The sequence below is a fragment of the Tiliqua scincoides genome, chromosome 1 (assembly GCF_035046505.1).
Source record: "Tiliqua scincoides isolate rTilSci1 chromosome 1, rTilSci1.hap2, whole genome shotgun sequence".
NCBI lineage: Eukaryota > Metazoa > Chordata > Lepidosauria > Squamata > Scincidae > Tiliqua > Tiliqua scincoides.
The window spans coordinates 98,895,038-98,919,529 of NC_089821.1; the positions used below are offsets into that span (position 1 = coordinate 98,895,038).

Below are 24,492 nucleotides of genomic sequence, written 5' to 3' on the forward strand. Positions count from 1 at the left end.
TCCTGCACTGGATATGGCGTGCACCAGTTGGCCTGCTATTCTAGTGCAGGTTACGACTGGGCTGTAAGTAAAATAAACACCTCTTGTGATTTTTGGGTAATGCGCAGTTCCCCGGTATCATGCTAAAATTATAATCAACTAGACCTGTCAATTCAGCAGAATATATTTTTGTTGCGCTTTGGTAATACAACAGGTGCTTCAAGCATGCTTGCCATAGTGGACTCACTTTTTCTCTCTCTTTAATATAGATTGACTGCTTGGACAAAAAGGGACAGTGTGCTTTGGTTCATAGTGCTCTGAGGGGCCATTGTGATATTCTTGAATATCTGCTCAGCCAGGACTGGACAGTCTCTCCCCATCAGCAGAATTCACTGACAAAGCGCCAGGCACTGCAGCAGGCTCTGACAGCATCTTCAAGCATGGGGCACTGTCAGGTAGGCTGTTCGTATTTTTCCAACTTTTGAAAGTGTCATTGATTGACTTGTTCACTTGGCTGTACTGTCATTGATATAAAGATACTACATTTCCCCCCTAAGTGAGCCTGTGTACAACCTGCAAATTTTCATGTGAAAATATATGAGAATAAAACACAGACATGTTGCCATGAGGCAGCCTTGTTAAAACAAATAAGACACTATATCTTGTACCGATCATACTGAGAACGCTTGTATCTTGCTTATCAGAAAAACAGCACTTCCTCCAGGGAAATATACTCTGCCAATGGTGAGAGCAGCCTCATCCTTACACTGTAAACTGAGCAACACAGACTGCTTGGCAGATGCCAGAGTGCTTTTTCACCCTTTGCCTTTTTTACTGTTGCATTTTAATGTCAGCAGAGTCCCCTGTATTCTGTGCTATTAGAAAGATTCCACTTAAATGCAAGAGCTTGTGTGTGGGTGGCCCCAGTTTGCTTGGTGGAGTTTTCTGCTCCACTTACCTGGGACAGAATACTGCTGTAGCAGTTGCATAGTCTCTGCTTGGTGCAGCCTATGCAAGGAAATGAAAAAGCTACAGTAGGATGCCTGTCTCCACAGTGTGCCTATAAAGGATTACATAGCCATAATGGAACTCACAAAGATGGTTTATTTCTTGAAATCATGTCTGTACAATTCCCTGTCTGCCTTGTAAGAATGCAAACTCTCTGCTAATGCATTTATTGTTTATGCAGTTAATCTTGGCTTTTAGGTTTCAGTCTCCAAACTGCTTTTGTTCTAAGCCATGCTTTATTCAATATTTTTTTTTTTTTGCCGGGGGGTGGGGTGGTAATTCTACACTGGGTACTGGTATAATGGTGGGCTTGTTTTCTGTGTTTTCCATCTATGCATGGAAAAGTCAACAGTTTTAAAGTGAATTCTGAACTTAAGTCTTTCTACATTGCTTCTGCTTAAAAATGTTTCCATTAATAGAAACTGAGTATGGAAGAATAATATGAGTTCATTTTGCTCATCTTTGGTTAAATCATTAGCATTGTTCGTTTTTAGTTATAAGCAACAAACATTTCTGACAGAATTCATACTGGATTGGCTTGCTCTATTTGTTTACATTTATCTTGATTACACGTGCAGCCTATTTATCCACAGATTTTTAATCTGAGGATTTGTCTCAAGGAGAATGGGGTGGGGTACTGAATGTCACACACACCTTTGCCTCCTTTGCCCTGTGCTGTCATCTCGATCCATTTCCAGGCAGCCCAAAATACTGCAAAAAGGCTCTGCCTCGCCCAGGCAGGGAATAGCCCTGGAAGAGGTTCCCCTTGCAAAGTAATAGTAACATTCCTGGAGCCCCTGAGCCAGCTGAGGCTGAAGAGGGGAAGGGGGGGGCAAGAACCTCTGTAGCCAGAACACTGCAGCGAGGTGGAGGTGGGGAGCTCTCTCTCTCACTCACTCACACACACACACACACACACACACAGGTGCTGTAGCAACAGAGAGGATTGCTTTTAAAGTGAAGAGGGAATTGCTTTAAAGAACCCAGGGAGTGTTTGCTGAATCCCCCCCTCCCCCAGATGGTGCAGGCTATCACAAAGCCTTCCCACCAAGCAAAGCATGCGATTTACAGCCCAATCCTCTCCACACTTTCCTGGGAGTAAGCCCCATTGACTGGAATGGGGCTTACTTCCAAGTAGAAATGCATAGGGCTGGACTCCTAAAAGATCAGCATCCCACCTGTGAAAGAAACCGGGCAGCTGGCAACGGGGAGAGCTCAGGAGGAGGAGGAGGAGGAGGAAGAGGAGAGGGGATTGCTTTAAAAAACCCAGGGAGTGTTCCCCCCCCCCCAGATGATGCAGGCTCTTGGGAAGCCTTGGAGAGACAGGTGATGGTGAGCAGAGAGTTGGACTACAAGTCCCAGAATGCTCCGGGGTAGAGGAGCTTCCATGATGGTGGTTGGGAGGGTTGCAGGAGCAGCAGCAGGGAAGAGGAGGAGGAGAAGAACCTGCAGCACTGTTGGGAGGCCGCCTGGGACACAGGCTTCCCAAGCAAGCTCACCATTCCAACTGTGAAAGAAGCAGGACAGCTGGCAACAAGAGAGCTGAGTATGGAGGGGAGGGAATTGAGAACAGCTGCCTTCGTTTCCTTCCAACCGGAAGTGTCAGGCTGCAGCCTATTTGCCTCTAACTCTATGGACTCAGCACAACGCATTTTTTGTTAATCGCGCCAAGTCACGGAACGGAACTAACGCAGATAAATAGGCTCTACCTGTATTTTGTCATATTTGGGTCTTGTAGGAACTCATTAAAGTAATTAATTTGCCATGTAAAACATTTGAAACTAACAGAAACAAATTTGGATTTGTTTAAACTCTTGTTCTGAGTGAGGCAGAGAGAATGTAATAGCATTAATGGATTATGAGAAAAATGAACTATCCGTTTAAAAGCTGAGCATCTATGCAAATATTTATTTTAGTTTTAGCTTTTCCCAACCTAGGCAACCATATATTAAAACCATATGCATAAAACGCTCAAACTAGTTGAAATTGTAGGCCTATTCCCAGTTCATAGTGAGTTGATCCCCAGTTACCCAAAACATCCAAGCTGTTAGTACTTTGCAACATTACTGTGGGATGAGCTGTATCTCAGTGGAAGACTGCGTACTTTGCATGCTGAAGGTCCAGATTCAGTTCTTGGCACTTCCATGTATGACTGTGAAGTTCACAATCTTGGAGAACCACTGCCAGTCATTGTAGGTAGTACGATAGACCAATAATTTGAAGAACAGTGCAGTCCTGTGCATGTCTACTCAGTAAGTCCCACTGAGTTCAATGGGGCTTGTTCCCAGGTAAGTGTTTATAGGATTGTGGGCCTAATCCTGTCTCAGCACTAATGTAGCCGTGCCAGCTAGGTGTGCAGGGATGTGCATCCTGCAGGGGAGAGGCAGTCATGGAGGCCTCTATGAGGTGAGAGAATATTTGTTCCCTTACCTTGGGCTGCACTGTGGCTGCATCAGTACTGGAAAGTTAGATAGGATTGGAACCTGTGACTTTTATTTAGTTTGCTCTCTGATTGAAAAAGGACAAAAGATTCTTGTACAAAACAAAGTGCTTTCCCTTTTCTAGCATGAGCTAGTTTAAAGAGTGTAATCTTCTCTTTTAAGATGCAACCCATAGTTGGCAGGTTCATCATTCACTGCTGATCAGGTGCCACAGTGTAATTACTATTTAGTTGTTGTTTTATTTTCTTGAATACTTTTCAGCAGTTGATTTTTTTCTCCCTCCTCTTTTCAGGTGGTTTGCTTTCTGATAAGGATGGAAATGGAACCTAAAATTGATATCAATGAAACAGATACCCTGTGGGGAGAAACAGGTATATAGTAAAATTAGTCTTGTAATATTATAGCAACTTGTTTTATGTTGCTATAAATTAATATTTATTTTCATTATCAAAGAATTTATAAGAGTCATGGTTGCAAGAATGTGCTGATGTGTGTCTTGTGAAAGGAAATGCTTGTTTGTATTTTAAACAATTTTCATATATTCAGACTGCAAAAGTGAACTAATGTTTGATGCAAAAGTATTTTCCCATTTTAAAAACTGGATTAAAAACTGGAAAAATTTAAGGGGAAATTAAGGGGAAGACATGGAAGTAAGGAGACTAGGGGAGAAAGAGAGAGAGAGAGAGAGAGAGAGAGAGAAACAGACCAGGAGTCTGGATCCAGGTACAGGGCAATAAAACAAGGATAAGCCCAGACTGGAAGAAAGAAGCGCTGAGAAAACTAGCTCTAGCAAGGACCCAAGAGCCAACAACAAGGAAAGTTCATTGTCAGAGATGAGCTAGGGTCAACTGTGGAATGGAGAGCATGACTAGAGAATTTTGGAAGCTTTCAGTCATTGTGGGACATGGAGCTTATTGTGATTGATTCCAGAGAAGAATTTGATACTGTGGCCAAGAATCTGTGAACTCTCTAAGCATGTGAATAACAGGTGACTCAAAAGCAGTGCTATTGATCCCGAGGGCAGTGATAAGTGGAATAAGTGTACAGGTGGGATTCCCAGTTGTAGTTGCGGGACATTCTGAACAGGGCTCTCCTCCCAGGAGAGCACTTAGCTTGTCTGGTGATCCTAGAGCTTCCTAGTGTCAAATTAACCCATTTCTGCCTGGCCCACAGGTGTACACATTTGGTCCCTGTTGCTTATATGCAACATTGGGCAGAAATGGCTTAAGGAAGCATAACGCTTATTGGGTCTCTTCGTTACCAAGGACCCGCAATGATTAGGGGAATCTGGATTGCTGTTCCTGGGAGGCAATTACACTCTCCCAAACAAGAAGTGCCTTGCTGGACTAGCCACATAAGAACATAAGAACAGCCCCACTGGATGAGGCCATAGGCCCATCTAGTCCAGCTTCCTGTATCTCACAGCGGCCCACCAAATGCCCCAGGGAGCACACCAGATAACAAGAGATCTCATCCTGGTGCCCTCCCCTACATCTGGCATTCTGACTTAACCCATTTCTAAAATCAGGAGGTTGCGCATACACATCATGGCTTGTACCCCATAATGGATTTTTCCTCCAGAAACTTGTCCAATCCCCTTTTAAAGGCGTCTAGGGTAGACGCCAGCACCACATCCTGTGGCAAGGAGTTCCACAGACCGACCACACGCTGAGTAAAGAAATATTTTCTTTTGTCTGTCCTAACCCGCCCAACACTCAATTTTAGTGGATGTCCCCTGGTTCTGGTATTATGTGAGAGTGTAAAGAGCATCTCCCTATCCACTCTGTCCATCCCCTGCATAATTTTGTATGTCTCAATCATGTCCCCCCTCAAGCGCCTCTTTTCTAGGCTGAAGAGGCCCAAACGCCGTAGCCTTTCCTCATAAGGAAGGTGCCCCAGCCCCGTAATCATCTTAGTCGCTCTCTTTTGCACCTTTTCCATTTCCACTATGTCTTTTTTGAGATGCGGCGACCAGAACTGGACACAATACTCCAGGTGTGGCCTTACCATAGATTTGTACAACGGCATTATAATACTAGCCGTTTTGTTCTCAATACCCTTCCTAATGATCCCAAGCATAGAATTGGCCTTCTTCACTGCCGCCGCACATTGGGTCAACACTTTCATCGACCTGTCCACCACCACCCCAAGATCTCTCTCCTGATCTGTCACAGACAGCTCAGAACCCATCAGCCTATATCTAAAGTTTTGATTTTTTGCCCCAATGTGCATGACTTTACACTTACTGACATTGAAGCGCATCTGCCATTTTGCTGCCCATTCTGCCAGTCTGGAGAGATCCTTCTGGAGCTCCTCACAATCACTTCTGGTCTTTACCACTCGGAAAAGTTTGGTTTCGTCTGCAAACTTAGCCACTTCACTGCTCAACCCTGTCTCCAGGTCATTTATGAAGAGGTTGAAAAGCACCGGTCCCAGGACAGATCCTTGGGGCACACCGCTTTTCACCTCTCTCCATTGTGAAAACCACCTCTGCTAACCACCTCTGCTAACCACCAGGGCTCACTTGTGGGATATGCCTACTGCCTTCCATCCTGGTCTGGCTTGGATATCTCCTGTGTACTAGTTTTATTGGTGGTCCTTGCTTCATCTCTTGAAAAAGCTGGTTGAGCAGGGGAACTGGATTATTCCACACCAAAACAGGATGGCAGCCTGGGCACTTCTGAGCAGGCTGAAGTTGTGCAGATGCCCTTGGGAGTAACTGAAATTGGTGAGACTTCCAAGTAGCCTGGTCCAGAAATGATCTTTTAGTACAAAACTGCTGGTTTATGTATATTTAATTCATTCACGGACAAATGTTGCAATCCTGCACACGCTTACCTGGAAGTAAGTAACATCCGAATTGATATTGTCTAGGATTGTGGTATAAAATTCATCCATTTAAGGTTTTTTATTTGTTTGTTTTAAATCACGAAGCTCTGATTTCCATAGCTGAGCACTTACCAGTAGTTAGCATTTTGGAAACTAGTTTTTCAGAAGACAAATGTATCTCAAATAATGAGTCTTTAAAAAAAAAAAAAAGTCACAAACCAGTATGTGTGTTTTGAAATTACTACATTGAAGTCCTCTGCACAACTATGAATAAGAAGATATTATACATTAAAAGAAAATCCACTCTCTGACACAGTAATGCTATTGAAACAGCACATCAGATACAACTATTTGTATCCACTATCTGTCACAGTAATACTATTGAAACAGCACATCAGATACAACAAATTGTATTAGCAAGCTTATCACATAGTATTGTCTTACAGCAATTTCCAACCATTGTTTTTATTCTGTCTTCAAAATTTCCTTCCCCTCACCCCATGTTACTTCCTTCAACATTCCGGGCAACAGTTCAGCCAAAGATTATTAGTTTCCTTTAGATTATTAATTTCCCTTGTTCTCATATTTTTCATTTTGAATCAGTTGCTTATTTAGCTGCTCATTTATATTTTATTCTTTAAGTAAGAGTGGTACAGGTTTTTGAAGACTATATTAGGCGGATCAGAGGTGGACCTTTTCTGCAGAATAGTCTGCATTCCTGAACCTAGTTTTGCTGAGAATTTTGTTTGCTTAAGCCCACGGCAGTCTATTCTTCACCCTTGCTTATTTCCGAATATGGTATACTTGAGATGCTTTGTTTCTATATCCAAAGTGAGCCCAGGAGCTATGAATGATAGTGATAAGAGGCAAGTCTGTTTTTTGTTTTTATAAGAGTGGCTAGCCTTTGGTTTTATAGTAACAATTAGGTATCTAAAAAACAACTGTCAGATTATTTAAATTGAACTGTTTAACAAAATCCTAAAATAAATTACACTATCATGTGTATCAGATGTTTAAGATGTATCAGATGCCTGCTTAAAGAAAATCCAGGCATCCTGTTTTTTATTCATTCTGTATGAAAAATTCTATGGAGAAGTGGAACAGAAGTGGAGATTCACCAAAAATGGCCATCCAGTGGCTTGAATTTTTTGTATATGGCAGGGGTAGCCAAATCACAACTTGTGAGCCACATGCAGCTCTTTGACATATAATGTGCAGCTCTCAGAATTATATTGGCTGAGCTTCTTTTTACATCACAATTAATATAGAAGATGAAAAAGAAATTTTCAAGTTTTATAATTATTTACCAGGTATAAACTGAGAGTCCATTGGATTAAATATTCATGGTGAATAAATATATTTAAGAATTTTACTGCTCCTTAAATATTGCAGCTCTCAAATACTTGATCATATGTGGCTCTTACGTTAAGCAAGTTTAACCACCCTGGTATATGTTGATAACTCGTACAACAACTGTTCGTACAACACTGATCACATTGAATGTTCCCGCGCACAAAGACTTTCAGTCACGAGAAATCATGTTAATTTCAAGCTCCATATAAAGCATGCACAAGCTAATGTGTGTGTAATGACCAAGAACAAATCATGACAAGGAAATCCATTTTTTATTTTTACTTTCCAGGCCCACAGAGGAAACTGGAAAGGTCATAAAACTGCATTCTGATGCAAATACTTAAAATTCTTAGCTTGTTTTTTTTTAAAGGTGTTACAATGGCTATTCAATTAATTGGTCTGCCTGTTTTACAAGCTCTTGAGGGATTAAGTGGGAAGATGAAAGACAAGACTGGTAGTACTTCACTTTTCTTTTCCCAGGGTTCTGCCTGCTGCATTTTGGGCATAAACTGCCTAACTCCAGTGTACATAAGATTGAGGTAGTCATTGTGAAACACCATCTATGCAGCAGATTTGCACAACATCATGCAGTTTTTACCTGTGCCGTGATTAAAGAACTAATTTTCCTGAGGTCTTGCCAAAATATCTGTGGATAGTTTGAACCATTTTTGTTTAATGAACTCAAACTGAACTCTATCCCCCTTCCATATAACTAGTGTTGCGCTGGTGAAGACTGCTTTATGGCTGTCATAAAGCAGTCTCCACCTACAAGTGCAGGGAAACTGCAGCAGCCTCCCGCGTGCTGGCGGGCCCACAGACAACTGCCAAATCCTGAGTCCCTTCCCAGGCCTGATCCACCTTCACAGAGCAACACAGACTTATGCCAGTGATTGAGCTGGTGCAGGTCCGGTTGCCCCATAGCAGCTGCAGGGGTATACCCTGGGGCAAGGGGATGAGTTCCCCCTTACCCCAAGGACATCTCCAGCAGCCAAAAATCCCCATGGGATACAGTGGAAACTGTACCAGTGCCACTGTATCAGCACATGGGGATTTAGGTAGGATTGGGTTGCAAATCTGTGAAGTATTGTTCTAATCTTTGTGATTCAAAAACTTTAGCAAGGATCATGAGAATAATAAAGTTATTAATAACCTTTTATGTAATGTATAATAATTTAAGAGTGGGTAATAGGAATTAAAACTCCAGCTTCAATTCTTCATGCTATGTCTTGGTCTTCCTTTAACTCCCTTTTTCTGGAAAACAGACTTTCCTGAGAGAGTTCACTTTTGGTAGTAGTTGAGGAGGTTGCTGTCAGCGACTGTTTATCAAGACTAATATACACTTCTGAAGATCAGTAAAATGATGAGAATAGCCTTAACACAGAGTGTGTTGGAATATGTTTTATTATGGGTGTATTGCTAAAGACCGTCTCAGTACTTTAAATATATGCAATTTAATCTGTGGATAGTTGGTACCACATTTTTGTGTACTGAAAATATTCAGCTGGATGTGTCTACTAAAATGATGGTAGTATAATAATATTAGAGATGGCCAAATTGGGTGGTCTTACAGTCTACTTCACTACCCCATTGATATAGCTCAGATTATCTCAGCTAGAGATATGTCTCATGTGGTGGCATTGTAAGTATTGGGAAGGAGAGCGATGAGTAGAAAGTAAGGGAAGTCTTTTTGTGCTGTAAAGAATCATATACACCAATAGCACTATATGAATAGTAACAGGTTAGGTGTGCATAGATACGTATGATACAAAGGTATACCTTGTAGTTGGTGGTCACATATTCTCCATCTTGTATCAGAAAGTTCACAGATACTCCCTTTTAGAACAAAAGAAGAGCCTTGCTGGATCAGGCCAAGGGCCCATCTAGCTCTCTCATTTTAGTGGATGTCCCCTGGTTGTGGTGTTGTGCAAGAGGGAGAACTTCTCTCTATCCATTTTATCCATTCCATGCATAATTTTATGTCTCAATTTTACGTCTTGCTTGACTTCTTTCTAGATTGCAAAGCCTCAGATGTTGTAGCCTTTCCTCATAATGGAAGTGCCCCAGCCCACTAATCATTTTGGTAGCTCTCTTCTACACCTTTTCCAGTTCCACTACATTCTTTTTGAGTGTGGTTTTAATTATTTTAATCTTTGTTAATATGTCATCTTTTGTGCAAGAAAATCTTTTTAATCTGCTGTTGAACAAATTGCTGAATGTTATCAATAGCGATACATGGAATGCACTTAGCTTAATGCTTTCTGGTTTTTTCCTTTTAGATTTACAACTTTAAAACCCCTCTTTTCTTTTTAGCTTTGACAGCTGCTGCTGGTAGAGGAAAGCAGGAAGTATCTGAGCTACTGCTTGATAATGGTGCTCTAGTAACAAAAACCAACAGGAAAGGAATCCCCCCACTTTTCTGTGCTGTGCGCCAAGGACATTGGCAGGTGGGACAACCTTTTACAAATAAAAACTGTCAGTGAAGAATTTTGGAAAAGGAAAGTCTTCTATGACTTTCTAGATCGGGGTAGTCAACTCATAGCGTGTCTTGGTGCCACTTTTTAAATACAGGATCTTGAGCATGCCACTCCAACTTATTTTGTTCCTCACTGTACCGGCTTGGGTGGTTTTGCTAGCCCATGTGATCTGCGGAGCCTCTGCTTGGCTATCTTCACCTCACCCCAGGCCTTATCACTCCCTTTCTGGGCTTTGTGCCAGGAAGTGTCATATGCTTGCGGCAGCAGAGTCCTGCGTTGGCCTGCATGGCAGTGACAGGTGACTTGTGTGTGCCACTTAGGAGATGTCTATGCGCCATTTAGTGGCACACGTGCTGCAGGTTGGCCATCCATGTTCTAGACGTTTGCAAGGGGTTTTTTGTTTAATGTTAAAAGAAATATTAATATCTAAAGGGATACTAATGGATGTTTGATTAGAAAGAAAATTTGAGTTGTACAGAAATGTTATAAATTTACCTTTTGTAACATAATCCAGCATATGGATTGATTTTGTTTGGTTGGAACACATATTTTATTTCTCCTAAGGGTGTGATGAGAAAGTATGCATTTATGTGTTTTCAGATTGCAAAACTCCTATTGGAACATGGAGCAGATATAAATTTAAGTGACAAGCAAGGCAGGACACCACTTATGCTGGCATCTTGTGAAGGACACCTGGGCACTGTGGAATTTCTAATCTCCAAAGGTAAAATAACTTCTATATCTTTTTTTACATATATAGTGAGAAGCAACTGTTACCCTGCGCATGCCTGATCTTGTCTGATCTTGGAAGCTAAGCAGCGTCAGGCCTGGTTAGTACTTGAATGGGAGACAGCCTGGGAATACCAGGTGCTGTAGGCTTATACCATAGTCTTTCGAGACTGAAGGTTGCCAACCAACCACGAGTGAGATTTTTAAAATGCCTCTATTCAAATGTTGTGTGTCACAAGATATGGTCAAAGATTTAAAGAATTGAAAAACCGTTTACATGAAGAGTACTGTTGGTCCTCATTATCTGCAGGGGATCCATGCTCAGACCCCCCCCCCCCCCCGCCCAGCAGCTAACAAAATTTGTGGATAATGAAGTTTATGGCCAGACCTCACAGGACATCTGGACATGACCAAAACTGACTTTCTGTAGTTTTTAGAGGAGTTCCACATGTGGTGTGGCCTCCCCACAACTCAGAAGGCCCGTTGGAGCCTTCTTAAAGACACTTCTGGGTTTTTGTTAAACTGGAAGTACCTTTCTGAAGGCTCCAGGAGGATCTCTGAAGCAAGACCCATGAGAGGGGGGGTAACGGGGTAGATTTGTACTCAGGCCCAGGAGCCAAAGGTGGGGACCCAGAAATTTTGGGATCTTACTTTTTCCAGTCTCACGCAAACTTGCTGCCTGCACATGATGCTGGGGACACTATCACGAGCATGCGGTGGTGACTTCTGCTGTAAGCCATACACAGCAGGCCCAGGAATGCATACGTGACACTCCTAAACACAGTGTCAAACCTGGGAGGAAACTGGCCTACTATAGTAGCTGTTTGGCTTATGGATCCACTTGCCATGAAGGAGTGTCTAGGAGCCGAGGGACACAGCTGCAGGCCTACAACTTACAGAAGTAAGTTTTGGTATGATCAGGACACTTTCCCATTCTAGTGTGAGTCTAAATACGATATTTTTCTGCAATGATTTTATATATTTAAAAGATTTCAGAGAGACTTAGGAGTGTGTTTGGTTTTCCACATTACAGTATCTAGCTGCTGATGGTGCGTGGGTGGGTAGACTTGGGTTTTGCATCGGGAAGCCTGGTAGACCTGGGCTCCAAAGACTATTTCAACTTCACCACTTTGCCCTGCCCTGCTTTGCCCCCATTTATACCCTCCTTCACTCTCTTTTGCCCCCTCTCCCTTTGGAAAGGGGCCAAAAAGAAACTTTGTACCCCCTGATAAAATTCCTCTCAGAGGCCCTGCTCTGAGGTCCCTCTATCACAGATTAGCAATCTGTGGTGAATCACAAACCTGTGGATGATGAGGACTGACCTATATTTCAATTTGACTTAACTGTTAAGAGTTGGAAATGACATTTTTTGGGGTGGGTTGTACTTCTATTTGTCTAAAAAATACTTTTGTGGTGGATTTTTAGGTGCAGACATTTCTTCACTGGATAAAGAGGGCCTGACAGCACTGAGCTGGGCTTGCCTCAAAGGACACAAGGCTGTGGTCCAATATTTAGTTGAAAAAGATGCCACAATAGACCAGACAGATAAGAATGGAAGAACTCCCTTAGATCTAGCAGCTTTCTATGGAGACTCGGATATTGTAAGTCAAGTTGAATATTGCACTTTTTATAAGCTTTCAGAATCTGAAACTAAGCCAAAGCACTAAGATCTTGCCAATAGGAATATTAATGAGGCAAATTTAGGCTGTCTTTTTCATGCATTTGAGGTACCAATGGAGATGTTTAACCAAAAAAAAGCCACCTTTTATCTTGATCATTTGTGCAACCAGACAATACCCAGTGTGGGTGCTTGTTCTTTACTGGATTGAGGGTATCTGTGCAATCCTGTTTTGACTTTGAGCTGTTTTCCACTGAATTTACATTCTCATCAAATATGCCTCGAGACACACAACTTGACCTTGTGGGAAGAATGAATTTTTTTTTAAAATAACAATCTGACGAGGGGCACAGCAGGGACTTTGGGAGCTTTAGAATATAGACTTTGCTCTGGTTTCACTCCTGCAGCCCCCCCTCCCCCCACATTGCGTTTAAGAGAAAAAACATTTCTATTGAATGGCAATGGAAGCTTTTTGTGTTTAAATTACACTCAGGGTTGCACAATTGGGAATGAGAGCAAAGTCCCCTGAACTGCCCACCACAGTTCTGCTGTTTTGTACCTCAGCTGCTATTTCAAAAATAAATATCGTGCCCTCCAGGCCACAACATTTGCACTTTTGATTTTGTTTGTGTGTTGCATTTACAGGTTCAGTATCTAGTTGAGAAGGGTGCAGTGATTGAACATATTGACAACAGTGGGATGCGCCCATTGGATAGAGCAATTGGATGTCGAAATACATCAGTGGTGGTCACTCTGCTTCGAAAAGGAGCCAAATTAGGTTTGTGCCATCTCTTCAACGTTGCCAAAACAAAATGGCTTTGTTCAGAAAGGAAAGAATAATTGTTGCCTTGTAAACAGCCACTTCTTATCTCACTGGTCTGTAAAATGCATTTTAGTTCTAATAAACATGTCCATTAAAAAAAATTTGATGTGAACGTTTCCTAACAAATCAGATTTTATCTGCTTTTAATTATAGCAATTTAAACCTCTTTACAGATGCTGAAATATTAGTATGCATAATGAAGACAGAATAGCAGATGGGTGACAATGATGTGGTCCAAGGATGTGACAAAAATAGTTCATTTTAGGATGCTAATTTAATTTCAGTGCTCACTTTTTTGAATAGTGGCTATGGATCTATGTATGTAGCTCTCTTTAAATCTGGTGGTCTACTTTTCAGTAGACCTTATCCTTGGGGATAGTGCTTTGATATTACGTACATTTCAGCAACTCTACTATATTATTGAAAGAACTGGAAATTTCATCCAGATCACAGAGTTTTGTGCTGTTTTCAATTATAATTTTGTTTGAAAGTATTGGCATGATAGTAGCAGAAACTCATTTGTTACTATTTAAATTTCAGGAAATGCAGCCTGGGCCATGGCTACATCAAAACCTGATATTCTGATTATTCTTCTACAAAAGCTAATTGAAGAAGGAAACATAATGTACAAAGTAGGTGGATCCTGGCTTTTGTTTCTAGCATTGAATGTCAAGTGGGTGGACTGTTATGATGGCAGATATCAGTGGTATGGATTGCTAAACTACTGTTAGGTAATTTGATTGTTTTAATGAAACAGTTCACTGTGAATGCAGAAGCAACAAATAAACTTTCAAGAAGCCTTGATTAGCCATATCTATCTATTCTTTAAATGGTCGTCTGTACAGTCAACACATTACAGAATGTCCTTGATTTCTCATGAGTGCTGTGCCTCCTCCTCTTAAAATTTTGCTCTCTGCCTACAGGCTGGGGGGGGGGCAACAGTCTTTCCACTTAGCTACTCTCCCAGTAACTGCAGAGGCTAAGGCAATACTGCCTTGGCACAACAGCAAACAATTGCTGTAAGGAAGCTTGGCTGCGTTTGAATCTCCAGTTGTCAGTACCAGTAATAATAGTGCTGTGATTACATTCAGTGGATCTTGTTTGGATCATAGCAAAGTGCAATAGCTTTCACAGGCCATTTTTCATCTCAAAAATGTAATTACTTGAGCCTTCTGTTCCCTGAAACATACAAAAAGAGTAATTTTCTTCTAGGAAAGAATTTTTGTGCTCCAAGGAGAAGGAAAGCACTTTTTTCTTCTCCAAAAACTTTAGGGTTCTTTGTTCTTCTATTTCATCTTTTGAAAAGTTAGGACAAACTCACCTGAGTAAGGTGAACCTGAAATGTTGTCGTCAAATGGAAGTTTAACAGCAGAATGCTGTGTCTGTATATTTAGAAGTAAGTTTCATTGTGTTCAGTGGGACTTACTCCCAGGAAGTTGTGTATAACAGCTGTAGTGTACAGGACTAGGTTTTTTGTGATACCTCAAGTAAGAGGATTGCACTTAGAGCGGGGGGTGGGTGGGTGGGGTGAACCTTCCTGAGAGTGTGTGCCCAAAATAGCAATAATCTTATAAAAAATTATCTCACATACACATGGTAATTTTGAGCAGCAGATTATATTTATATTTGTTTTATACAAATCTTTTAATGCAGAAAGAGAACAAAATGCTTGAAAGGCCCACAGGTGTACACATTTGGTCCCTGTTGCATATATGCAACGTTGGGCAGAAATGGCTTAAAAAGAATTTTGTTTAAGCAACCAGTAACTCTTCTGAATTATTTAAAATGGCACAGCTTTAGGAATTACTACCATAGTAACCTAATTTATCATGACCGAAACATAAGTTACTCTTACTTTAATTAAAACAAAAACAACCAAAAAACAAGTGTGTTTCATTTAAGCAGGTAGAAATCAATGACATAATTTTAATAATACAGGTTCAGCCTTTTTATACATGGATTTCACTCAACATGAATGGCCATTGCAAATGAAAAGGAATTCGCTGATCCCTGGATAAGGGGAAAAATGCACAGTTTATAAAACTGCTTTTATTGTTTTAGAGAGAAAGTCATGCAAGTTATCATTCCATTCTTCAGCCGAGCCAGGCAAAGGCAAGGGGTCCTTTACATTTCTAATTGCTGACTGCCTCTCTACAACAGTAAGAAAAGTTGTTTTTAAACCGCATTTGTAAAGGGACACACTTCTTTATTTCTTTAAACTGCTTTTATTTATCGCATTTTATGGTATCAGCAGGGAGTCCCAGAATCAAACCCTGCAATTATAGCTTTTTACATTAGGCCTTATTACATTAGGAGCAATGGAGTGGAAAGAAACCTAGAAGTGGGTCTTCAAATCTATTTTTACACTGTTTTTTTTGTCCACTGATTTTTTTAATCCACTAGGGGTTTTGGAACAGAACCCTTGTGGATAACAAGACACAACCTGTATATATCAAATATATTTACTAAGAAATAAAAATTATGGAGCCGTTAAGGTACACATTCACCATTATTATTGTGAAATCCAGCATTCAGTCAAACAGAAAAAAAATACTGATGTGTACACTGAGTCTGTGAAGATTTCAAAATGGGTCATCTGACATCACATGTCCTGCTGGTGCCAAGCCACTGTGAGACATCGTCTGTGAACACTTCTCACTGCTCTGGTTGTAAAAAAAAAATCATTTGCTACTTCATTTGGCAGTAATAACACAAGCCTACAAAAAATTCTTTAGTTATGAAGGATGTTTGAACAAATTTAGAATATTTTTGGGATGCTGAATCCAAAAATGGCATCGATTTCACTCTATGCCATGGCTTCCTCAAGAGAAAGCTGCTCTAATCAGCATATAACCTTAGAGCCAATGGGGCAAAACCAATGCATTTTGGATTCAAATACACCCAAGAATAGATTTTATTAAGACAGTGAAATGTGTTTAGGCCTTTCTTATGCATGGGACTTAAAGACTCAAGGGATGGCACTGCGTGATGTGTACCAATAAGTTTTTCACATACAACCTTCAGCATGTGTGCCAAAGGCTCACCTTGCACTAGAGCAGCGATTTTCAACCTTCTTCATCTCATGGCACACTGACAAGGCCACTAAAATTATCAAGGCACACCATAAGGCTTTTTACAATTGACAAGGCACACCATGCTGCCAGTGGAGGGCTCACATCCCCATTGGCCCTACTAATAAATGACCTTCCCCCAAATTCCACTGGCACACCTGTGGACCTCTCGCGGCATACCAGTGTGCCACGGCACAGTGGTTGAAAATGGCTGCACTAGAGGGACCCTAGTCCCTTTCTTCTTCTCTTATAAATCAATTAGAAATACCCTGGGCTGGCTAGCATTGTATCGTGATACATTCTGGGATGACCTTGGGTGAAGGGTCATCTCTTGTGTGACTAGGCCTCTGTGTGACTAGGAAGAGGCTGCAGGCAATTCAGAAGACTGCCTGGAGCCCTCAAAATGCAGTGGTTTCACTTCTCAAGGGTAGGCAAAGCTATTTTCAGCTTCTTTCCCAACATTTTAAAAGTAGTTCCCATATCCACGGAATCACAGATAACTGAAACCGCAGGTGCTGGATCCATGAATTCTAGGGTATGCCTGTATTTGGATTATTACAATGATACAGTTTTCAAAATTAACAATTCACATGCAGTTCCAATTTATGACACTTTACCATCCAACGTACTATAAAAGCCTCTGAGCATAAGAACTGCATGAGTCAACATATTTTCTTTTTGACATGCCTGAATTCCTTCTTAGCATCAAATCCAGTGTTTTCTAACTTTCTATTCCATTTCAAATGATTTCTAAGATGAAAGCAGCATTTAAGAACAAGATTAGCAATATTTCTGTGCTCTTCAACCTACAGAAAGGGAAGATGAAGGAAGCAGCACAGCGGTACCAGTATGCCTTACGGAAGTTTCCTCGAGAAAGCTTTGGAGAAGAAATTAAAGCTTTCAATGAACTCAGAGTTTCCCTCTATCTGAATCTGTCACGATGCCGCAGAAAAACAAATGTAAGCTTTTACTGCCCAAGTTTTTATTTTTTGGTGGATTATAGAGAGATTATAGAAAAATACCCTGGGTAGCTAGCATTGGTTCAAGTGCATGGGTCTTACTTGCTGCAGACCACTTTCATCATTCTCTGTCATGATTGACCTTGCAACAGGAGACATGTAAAAGCACTCCTGTATTAATACATATCTGTTTTGAAGGCAATGCTTTGTAGCCTGGGTTGCGAACAGTATTTCCTCTAAGGGATCTACGCAGACCCCATAGGTGATTATGCAGCATCTCAGTGTCATTATCAGATGCATAGCAGTGGCATCACATGTCATTACCGGACTTCTGGGAGCACTGACCCATGCAGAGCTCGGTTTCCCAGGTCTTTAGGCTGCATGTTTTAGCTTGAAGGGAACAGTGGTTGTAGCATAAGTTAGAAATGGGTTCAGGAACAGGTCAAGACAGTAATTGTTTGCTAAGCAAAGGAATAATAAGCTGGACAGCTTCCCCAGCTCATTATGATTTCATTGTAATCATTTCACAAATGACTATTGTGAAGATTTGAAGCTGGTTTCTTTTTACTTTGACAGGATTTTGGCATGGCAGAGGAGCTTGCTACTAAGGCACTTGATCTCAAACCCACATCCTATGAAGCATATTATGCAAGAGCAAGAGCCAAGAGGAACAGCAGGTATTGACAGTCTAGATCAGTGATTTTCAACCTTTTTCATCTCACGGCACACTGGCAAGGCACTAAAATTGTCAAGGGACACTATCAGGTTTTTGATAATTGCCAAGGCACACCATGCTACCAGTGGGAGACTCACATCCCCATTGGCCCTACTAATAAATGACCTTCTCCCAAATTCCTGTGGCACACCTGTGCACCACTCGTGGCACACCGGTTGAAAATGGCTGGTCTAGATGCTTGAAATGACATCGTTTCTTTCAGAATAACATTCAGGTAGCATGTTTGTGCAATCTTCTGAAAAGCCTATAGTAAACATATATATATATATTAGCTGTTCTATCAACAGACGCACGCATAGCAATACTTTCATAAGTAGCAGGATTGTCCTTCACTATCCCACCCCTCCCCCCAAAAATTTAACAGATGGATTGAGCTAACGCTACAATCAATATGCTTTAGTGGATGTATATTCTTGATGGGTGCTGGGGTTAGCCTTCACAGCTATGGAATTAAACTTGTTCGTTGTATTCATGATTATATTTTATTACATTTCTGCATTACTTTGCTACAGTAAAGCTTAAGAGGAAGTGTAAAATGAAAAAGGAATTGAGATAGAAGTCCTGTCCAGATACCAACTCTTTCCTTTTGTTATGTAATCACCAGGTGGACAGGTCACTGTTGGAGGGGAAGGGCCTCATGGCAAGTAGTTCCAATAGAGCAGGGGTACCCAAACCCCGGCCCGGGAGCCACTTACGGCCCTCAGGAAGCCCCCAGTCTCCAATGAACCTCTGGCCCTCCAGAGACTTGCTGGAGCCTGGACTGGTCCGATGCAACTGCTTTCAGCATGAGGACAACTGTTCGACCTCTCACCTGAGCTGTGGGACAAGGGCTTCCTCCACTACTTGCTGTTTCACATCTGTGATGCAGCAGTGAAGGAAAGGCTGGCCTTGCTTTGTGCAAGGCCTTTTATAGGCCTTGAACTACTGCAAGACCTTCATTCATTCATATCAGTTCCATCTCTAATAAATTCATTTATGTAAATTTATTCAAATTTTAAATGTAAATTAATTCTTTTTTCCCCGGCCCCCGACATAGTGTCAAAGAGATAATGTGGCCCTCCTGCCAAAATGTTTGGACATCCCTGCAATAGAGGAGTGATCTTGGCTGCATCCCTTTTGCCTCTTGCAATTGTGTATAAAGGAGATATTGCGAGAGAGGAAAAAGGGATGCAGCAAAGGCCACTACAAGGGCTCTGTTGGAACTACCTGCGATGTGGCTCCTCCTTTCCAGAACTGTCTCCAACAGTGGCCTGTCTTATCTGGATTAGACAATTAGAGGAAGGAAAATCATGCATGCTTTTTCTGAGTGTGCCCAGCATTTTACATGTATTATCTTGATATCTTTACAAAACCCTGTAAGGCAAGTATTACCCTCATTTTGCTCAGTCGCCTGCCTAATGCCACCTATAAGGAGTTCATAATAAAATTGAGATTTGAACTGGGGAAATGTTGCTTCAGTCTAGTCTCTTCACCACTATGCTAGAATCGCACTGCCATAGCAAATTGATTTTGAGACATAGGAAGAAATACTGTGGCCCTTATTATCAGCAGAGGGTCCATTACAGGAACCTCCACGGATAAGGAAAATCATTGTTGTCTGAATCTGTGGTTTTCGACAAAAAACTGGAGGTCACGTTTAAAGGCTTCTGGGCTTCATTCTGAAGCCCGCAGAGGCCATGGGCATGTGTGGCCTCTGCGGGCTTCAGAAAGCCTCTAGGGTACATGTATGGTATATTATGTTTGGCAGAAAACATTCAGCATCAGACAGGGAAAAAATGTTTCCAGATCAATAGTTTGTGCATGGAGTGCAACTTAAATAAATGGAAAAATCATCTCTCCTCTTTTTATTAAAGCTAATGGAATTTGCTGAAAAGGAAATCCTTGAGTTACAAAGTAGGTTTAATTTCTTGCTAAAAGCAACTTTAGGACTGTGCCCCAATATATTTTTTTATGGCAGTGGTTCTCAAAATTTTTAGACTGGGACCCACTTTTTTAAAAAATGACTATTGGGGCCCACCTAGTTTTATGAAGTTCTAAAAACAAAGTGATCTAGAAAGAAATAATATATTTATTTACAAATAAAATTTTGTGTATTTATTTGCCAAAAACTCAATCCATTTCTTGTAATGAGGCATCCCTATTAATAGCCTCAAGGCTCGAGGGGTTTAGTTACATGACCTTCATCTGCCCCCACTACCTGTGATTGACTGACTTGGGGAAAAAACACCAGAAAAAAGATGCTCAAACATTTATCTCCCTATATTTGCACAAGCTTGCAAACTGCAGGAGCTCAGCTCTTTGCAGGGCAATTAGCAGCTATCTGATTTTTGAATAGTCTCCAAGCTTGAGGCAGTTAGTTATCTGATCTTTCCATTAACAGTGTTTTCACTGGAGTCTCTTGTGGAACCCACCAGAAACTTGGACTCACCAAGTGAGTTCCAACCCACAGTTTCAGAAACAGGATAATCTACTACAAAAGAAAATCTGTACATTTCTTTGGATGAAGCCAGGACAACTGTGTTTTAAATTCAGATGTAAGGTTTGCAATCTACACCCAACAACATTCCAAAGTGTGCCATATGAACCTGGGAACTCTCCTGTCTCTGACTTTTGCTTTGATAGAGAAGCCTATTACAAAAGTAAAAGAAAAACTTAAGCTGTACAACAACTTGATTGATCAACTTTTGTCATCTGAGTGGCCACCTTTGAGACAGTCAAGAAAGGACATGGGGTGTCTTATGCAAATCTGACAGGGACAGATGGCACATTTACATTTTAACCCATACGTAACAGGCCCTTGTCTAGGCAGTTTGTTGTACATGACAAGTTACAATTGTATTTGGTGTTTTTTCCTCCAGGCAGTTTCATGCAGCCCTTGGTGATCTCCGAGAAGCCATAAAGTTGTGCCCTGGTAACCAAGAAATAAAGAGACTGCTAGCTCGAGTGGAAGAGGAGTGCAAACAGCTCCAGCGAACGCAACAACAAAAGCAGCTGTGTCCTCAGCCAACCCAGCAGAACAATGACTCTGACAATGAGGAGGAAGTGCTTGTGCAGGATCACTTCAGCCTGGAAGAGATAGAAGAGGAGGAATTTTTGCAGGAGGAAATGCCTGGTCCACCTGTACAGAAGCTCCCCCTTCCCCAGCCTGCTTTGTCTTGTAGCAGAAACTCTCAGGAAGGCTGTCATCAGAAATGTCAACCCAGATCCCCACCACCCAGAGGAGGCAGTAAATACCTGCGAGAGCCTGGCTTGACCATGCAGCCCACAAAGCAAGCCCAGATAGTAAAAACCAACCAGCATCTGAATTCCTTCCAGTCCGGAGCAAGACCTGGTGCTGGCACAAAGACTCAGTCCCTTCAGTATCTTCCTCCAAGCCCTGTCCCCTGCAGGCATCTCACAAGTCTAAGCAACAGTAAGAGCCAGCACTTGGATGGGGTAAACACACTATCTGCAAATATTACTGCAGGCAATAGCTCTGCACTATTCAGTGAAAGACTCACAGCCAGCCAGTTTCCCTACTTGCAGTCTGGTGACAAAGGGTCTTCTCACCCTTTCATGAGTAAGTCTAAAACTCATGAAAGGCTAGCTGTCCATACTCCTCCAACCATGGAAAAGTCATCTCAAGGAATTGGTGAAATAAGGCAGCAAAACTCTATCTGTCCTAGTCCAGTTTCTACTAGCATGGTAGTATCCAGCTCTACAAGCAGCTTATCTTCAAGCAGCAGCTTTTCTGAGAGCATGAAAGGGCACAGTCCAGACTTTCGACTCAAGGAAAGCAAAGCTAACCAAGTTCAGAGTGGAACAGCAGAACTTAGACCTCGCAACACCCCCTTCATGGGGATTATGGATAAAACTGCAAGGTTCCAGCAGCAGCACATGAATGCACCAAACCGCAGTTGGCAAGGCCAGGCTGCAGAAGGTTTTCTGAAAAGTGCTGCTGTAGCAGGAGGAACTTCATCACTGAGCTCTGAGCAGTTTTCTGCCAAGCAGTCTGGCAACCAAGGCAATCGGACTGCAAGTTTTTCTTCTTCTCTTGTAATACCAGGAGAGAATATCCAGAACGGAACTCAGTCTAAAGAACTTGAGGAACTCAAGTGCCAAGTCTCTGCCTGCTCCCAGGACAGCAGAATAGCTAAGCCTGTGTCTCATTTGTATCAGGAAGTTCTCGTGAAACAGCACCCCCAGCTGAATAAAGACATTCCTTCAAGTCACGTCACCTCTACAAAGCCAAAGCGATCTTTTGTAGAATCCAACGTGTGAATAATCCTAGCCCTCTTATCACAGACTAATAATTGTGATGAACCATGTCTCTTGGTTGTAAAACTTAGTGCATAGGGCCAAATTACTGCTATTAATTGCTAACGTTTTATAGGGGTATATAACAAAAACCTGATCATCCAGCCACTTCTTGACCATTACTTGGCCTGTCCATGATGACCAGTATCTATCTATTCAGTATCTAGTGTTCAAATAGACCAGGTCTATTAATTAAAACATGGGTGATCACCACTTAGTAAAGAAGCTTTTTGTTAATGCAGTGGAAAAGGAATACCATAATTAAAATCAGTCTTTATTGAGGGAGGGGAGATTTAACCAGGCATGCCTGATTAACTAGAGTGTTCAGTTCTGCATAACAGAGTCCTTTTAAAAAGGCAAATAAATTTAGTCTGTACAGCCATAATGTTTTTTGGTTGCTTAAAGTGGATTAATTCCTGCAGGGTGGTGGGAATCCATAGAACATCCAGATCTGTCCATAGATGTTAGGAAGATTAATTATGATTCTTCCAGCTTAATAAGGAAGCGGGTGTAATTTCAGGAAACTTCAGTCACTCCTGTGCTAATCATTCAGCAGCCATATTTTATTTCATCATATGAATGATTTAGATTTAAGTTACTAAGATAGCAAAGGAATTACAGGGGATTTTGCATGCATTGTAACAATATCCTGGTTATTGCACTGAGTAATATAATATTATGACATGTTAACATCATATATCAGCACTTTACAGAGTTTATCTCTAAACACCTTTTGAGGTGCTATGTCAGAATAAGAGGGAGAATAAGGACGCAAATTTTGCTAGTGTTTTTTTAGAACACCCAACAGTCTGAGGAAGGAGCACAGTTTGTGTATTTACTTTTCTATAGGAAGGGCATGTGATCCTTTCCTCTGTGGGAAATGTTTTTTTAACTGAAAGGAGGTTTTCAAGATAGCTAGTTTGTAAGGACATTCCTGTAAGTAGTAAAGTTTGAGGTTGTACAAGCTGAAGTAGTTCGTTGCCTTTTAACAGTTATTCCCCTTGTGTATAATATGTATGTACATTGTAACAGCATTATCACATGGTTTTTAAAAATTCCATAAAAATTGCAATTTCTAATGAATTGTTCTCTAGCTTATTTATTGTTTTTCTTGGTATTTGTACAATCTTATTTTATTCTCTTGTTCTGTAGATCTATTTTTTTGCACAGCTACTGTATTTTTCCCATATGAAATAAAAGTCTATTAATATAGTTTCTGGTTGAATTGTAAACTTTTTGCTGGCAGATCAGTGATGCAGATCAGTGATGCAGCCCTAGTTAGGGCTGGTCAAATTGAAATGGTGTGAACCATACAACAGGTCCATATGGGTTACTTCTCTGCCCAAAGTCATATCTGAGCATAAACGGGCATGTTTTTGGAATGGCTGTCCACTGCTGAAACTTGTTTTGCCTTTCAGAGCTTACCCCACAGTCTATGCATCTTGAAGCCCTCTGGAGCAGGGGTTCTCAACTGGTGGTACCACGATGGGAGATTCAAATAGCAGTAGGAGGCGCAGCCCAGTGGGCAGAGCTCCAGTGCACTGTTTGCATGCGCTTGAAAAAGCCCTCATGCCCCTCTTACCACCATTGGAAGCTTATGTTGTGGTCTCCAAATCCAGAAGTAACTAGTGATGACATTGCCAGTTACTTCCAGTGGAACTACAGCAGATGGCATCAGAGCAAGTTTTACATCAAGGAAGAAGCACAGCTCTGGAATATTTTATAAGCACCACATTGATGATATGCACATTAGTTTCTCTATATGGTTTAAGCCATTTCTGCCCAATGTTGCATATATGCAACAGGGATCAAATGTGTACACCTGTGGGCTGGGCAAAAATGGATTAATTCTTGATCATGCTCTACTGAAGATATGTGAAGAGCTAATTGAAGTATGATGTCAGGGGCTGGTTCTTGGCCAAAGTACAGGTATAATCTATCCACAGATTTTTCACTGGTGGTTTTATCTCTTTAAAGGAAAAAAGTCATTTAACAATAGCCTGGTTAATGCAAGAGGGCAGCCAGCTGACAATCCATCAATCATTCTCTCCAGGTACTTAGAACAGCTTCACTCTAAGGCAAGCAACACTTCCCTTCCCATTCCTTCCCAGCCCTGTGCTCTGGGTGACGGGAGGGGTCACTGGCTTGGAGTGAAGCCTTTCTAAGCACCTGGAGA

General features: G+C 41.4%; 2 protein-coding genes across 6 annotated transcripts in view; one reads left to right on the forward strand and one right to left on the reverse strand.

Annotated features, from left to right (window-relative positions):
• TANC1 (tetratricopeptide repeat, ankyrin repeat and coiled-coil containing 1) overlaps positions 1-23,024 on the forward strand; it is a 180,548-nt gene extending 157,524 nt beyond the window's left edge. For all 3 annotated transcript variants that reach the window (XM_066612033.1, XM_066612034.1, XM_066612035.1), the window contains 10 exons: positions 249-434; positions 3,721-3,799; positions 9,921-10,054; positions 10,685-10,808; positions 12,239-12,414; positions 13,077-13,209; positions 13,795-13,886; positions 17,138-17,284; positions 17,861-17,961; positions 20,879-23,024. In XM_066612033.1, coding sequence (XP_066468130.1) covers positions 249-434; positions 3,721-3,799; positions 9,921-10,054; positions 10,685-10,808; positions 12,239-12,414; positions 13,077-13,209; positions 13,795-13,886; positions 17,138-17,284; positions 17,861-17,961; positions 20,879-22,280 — 2,574 coding nt within the window. In that variant the 3' untranslated portion in view covers positions 22,281-23,024. The remainder of the gene's footprint in view (positions 1-248; positions 435-3,720; positions 3,800-9,920; positions 10,055-10,684; positions 10,809-12,238; positions 12,415-13,076; positions 13,210-13,794; positions 13,887-17,137; positions 17,285-17,860; positions 17,962-20,878) is intronic.
• Positions 15,745-24,492, reverse strand: part of WDSUB1 (WD repeat, sterile alpha motif and U-box domain containing 1) — a 43,820-nt gene continuing 35,072 nt past the window's right edge. For all 3 annotated transcript variants that reach the window (XM_066612038.1, XM_066612036.1, XM_066612037.1), the window contains one exon: positions 15,745-21,086. The gene's annotated coding sequence lies outside the window, so the exon portion shown is untranslated. The remainder of the gene's footprint in view (positions 21,087-24,492) is intronic.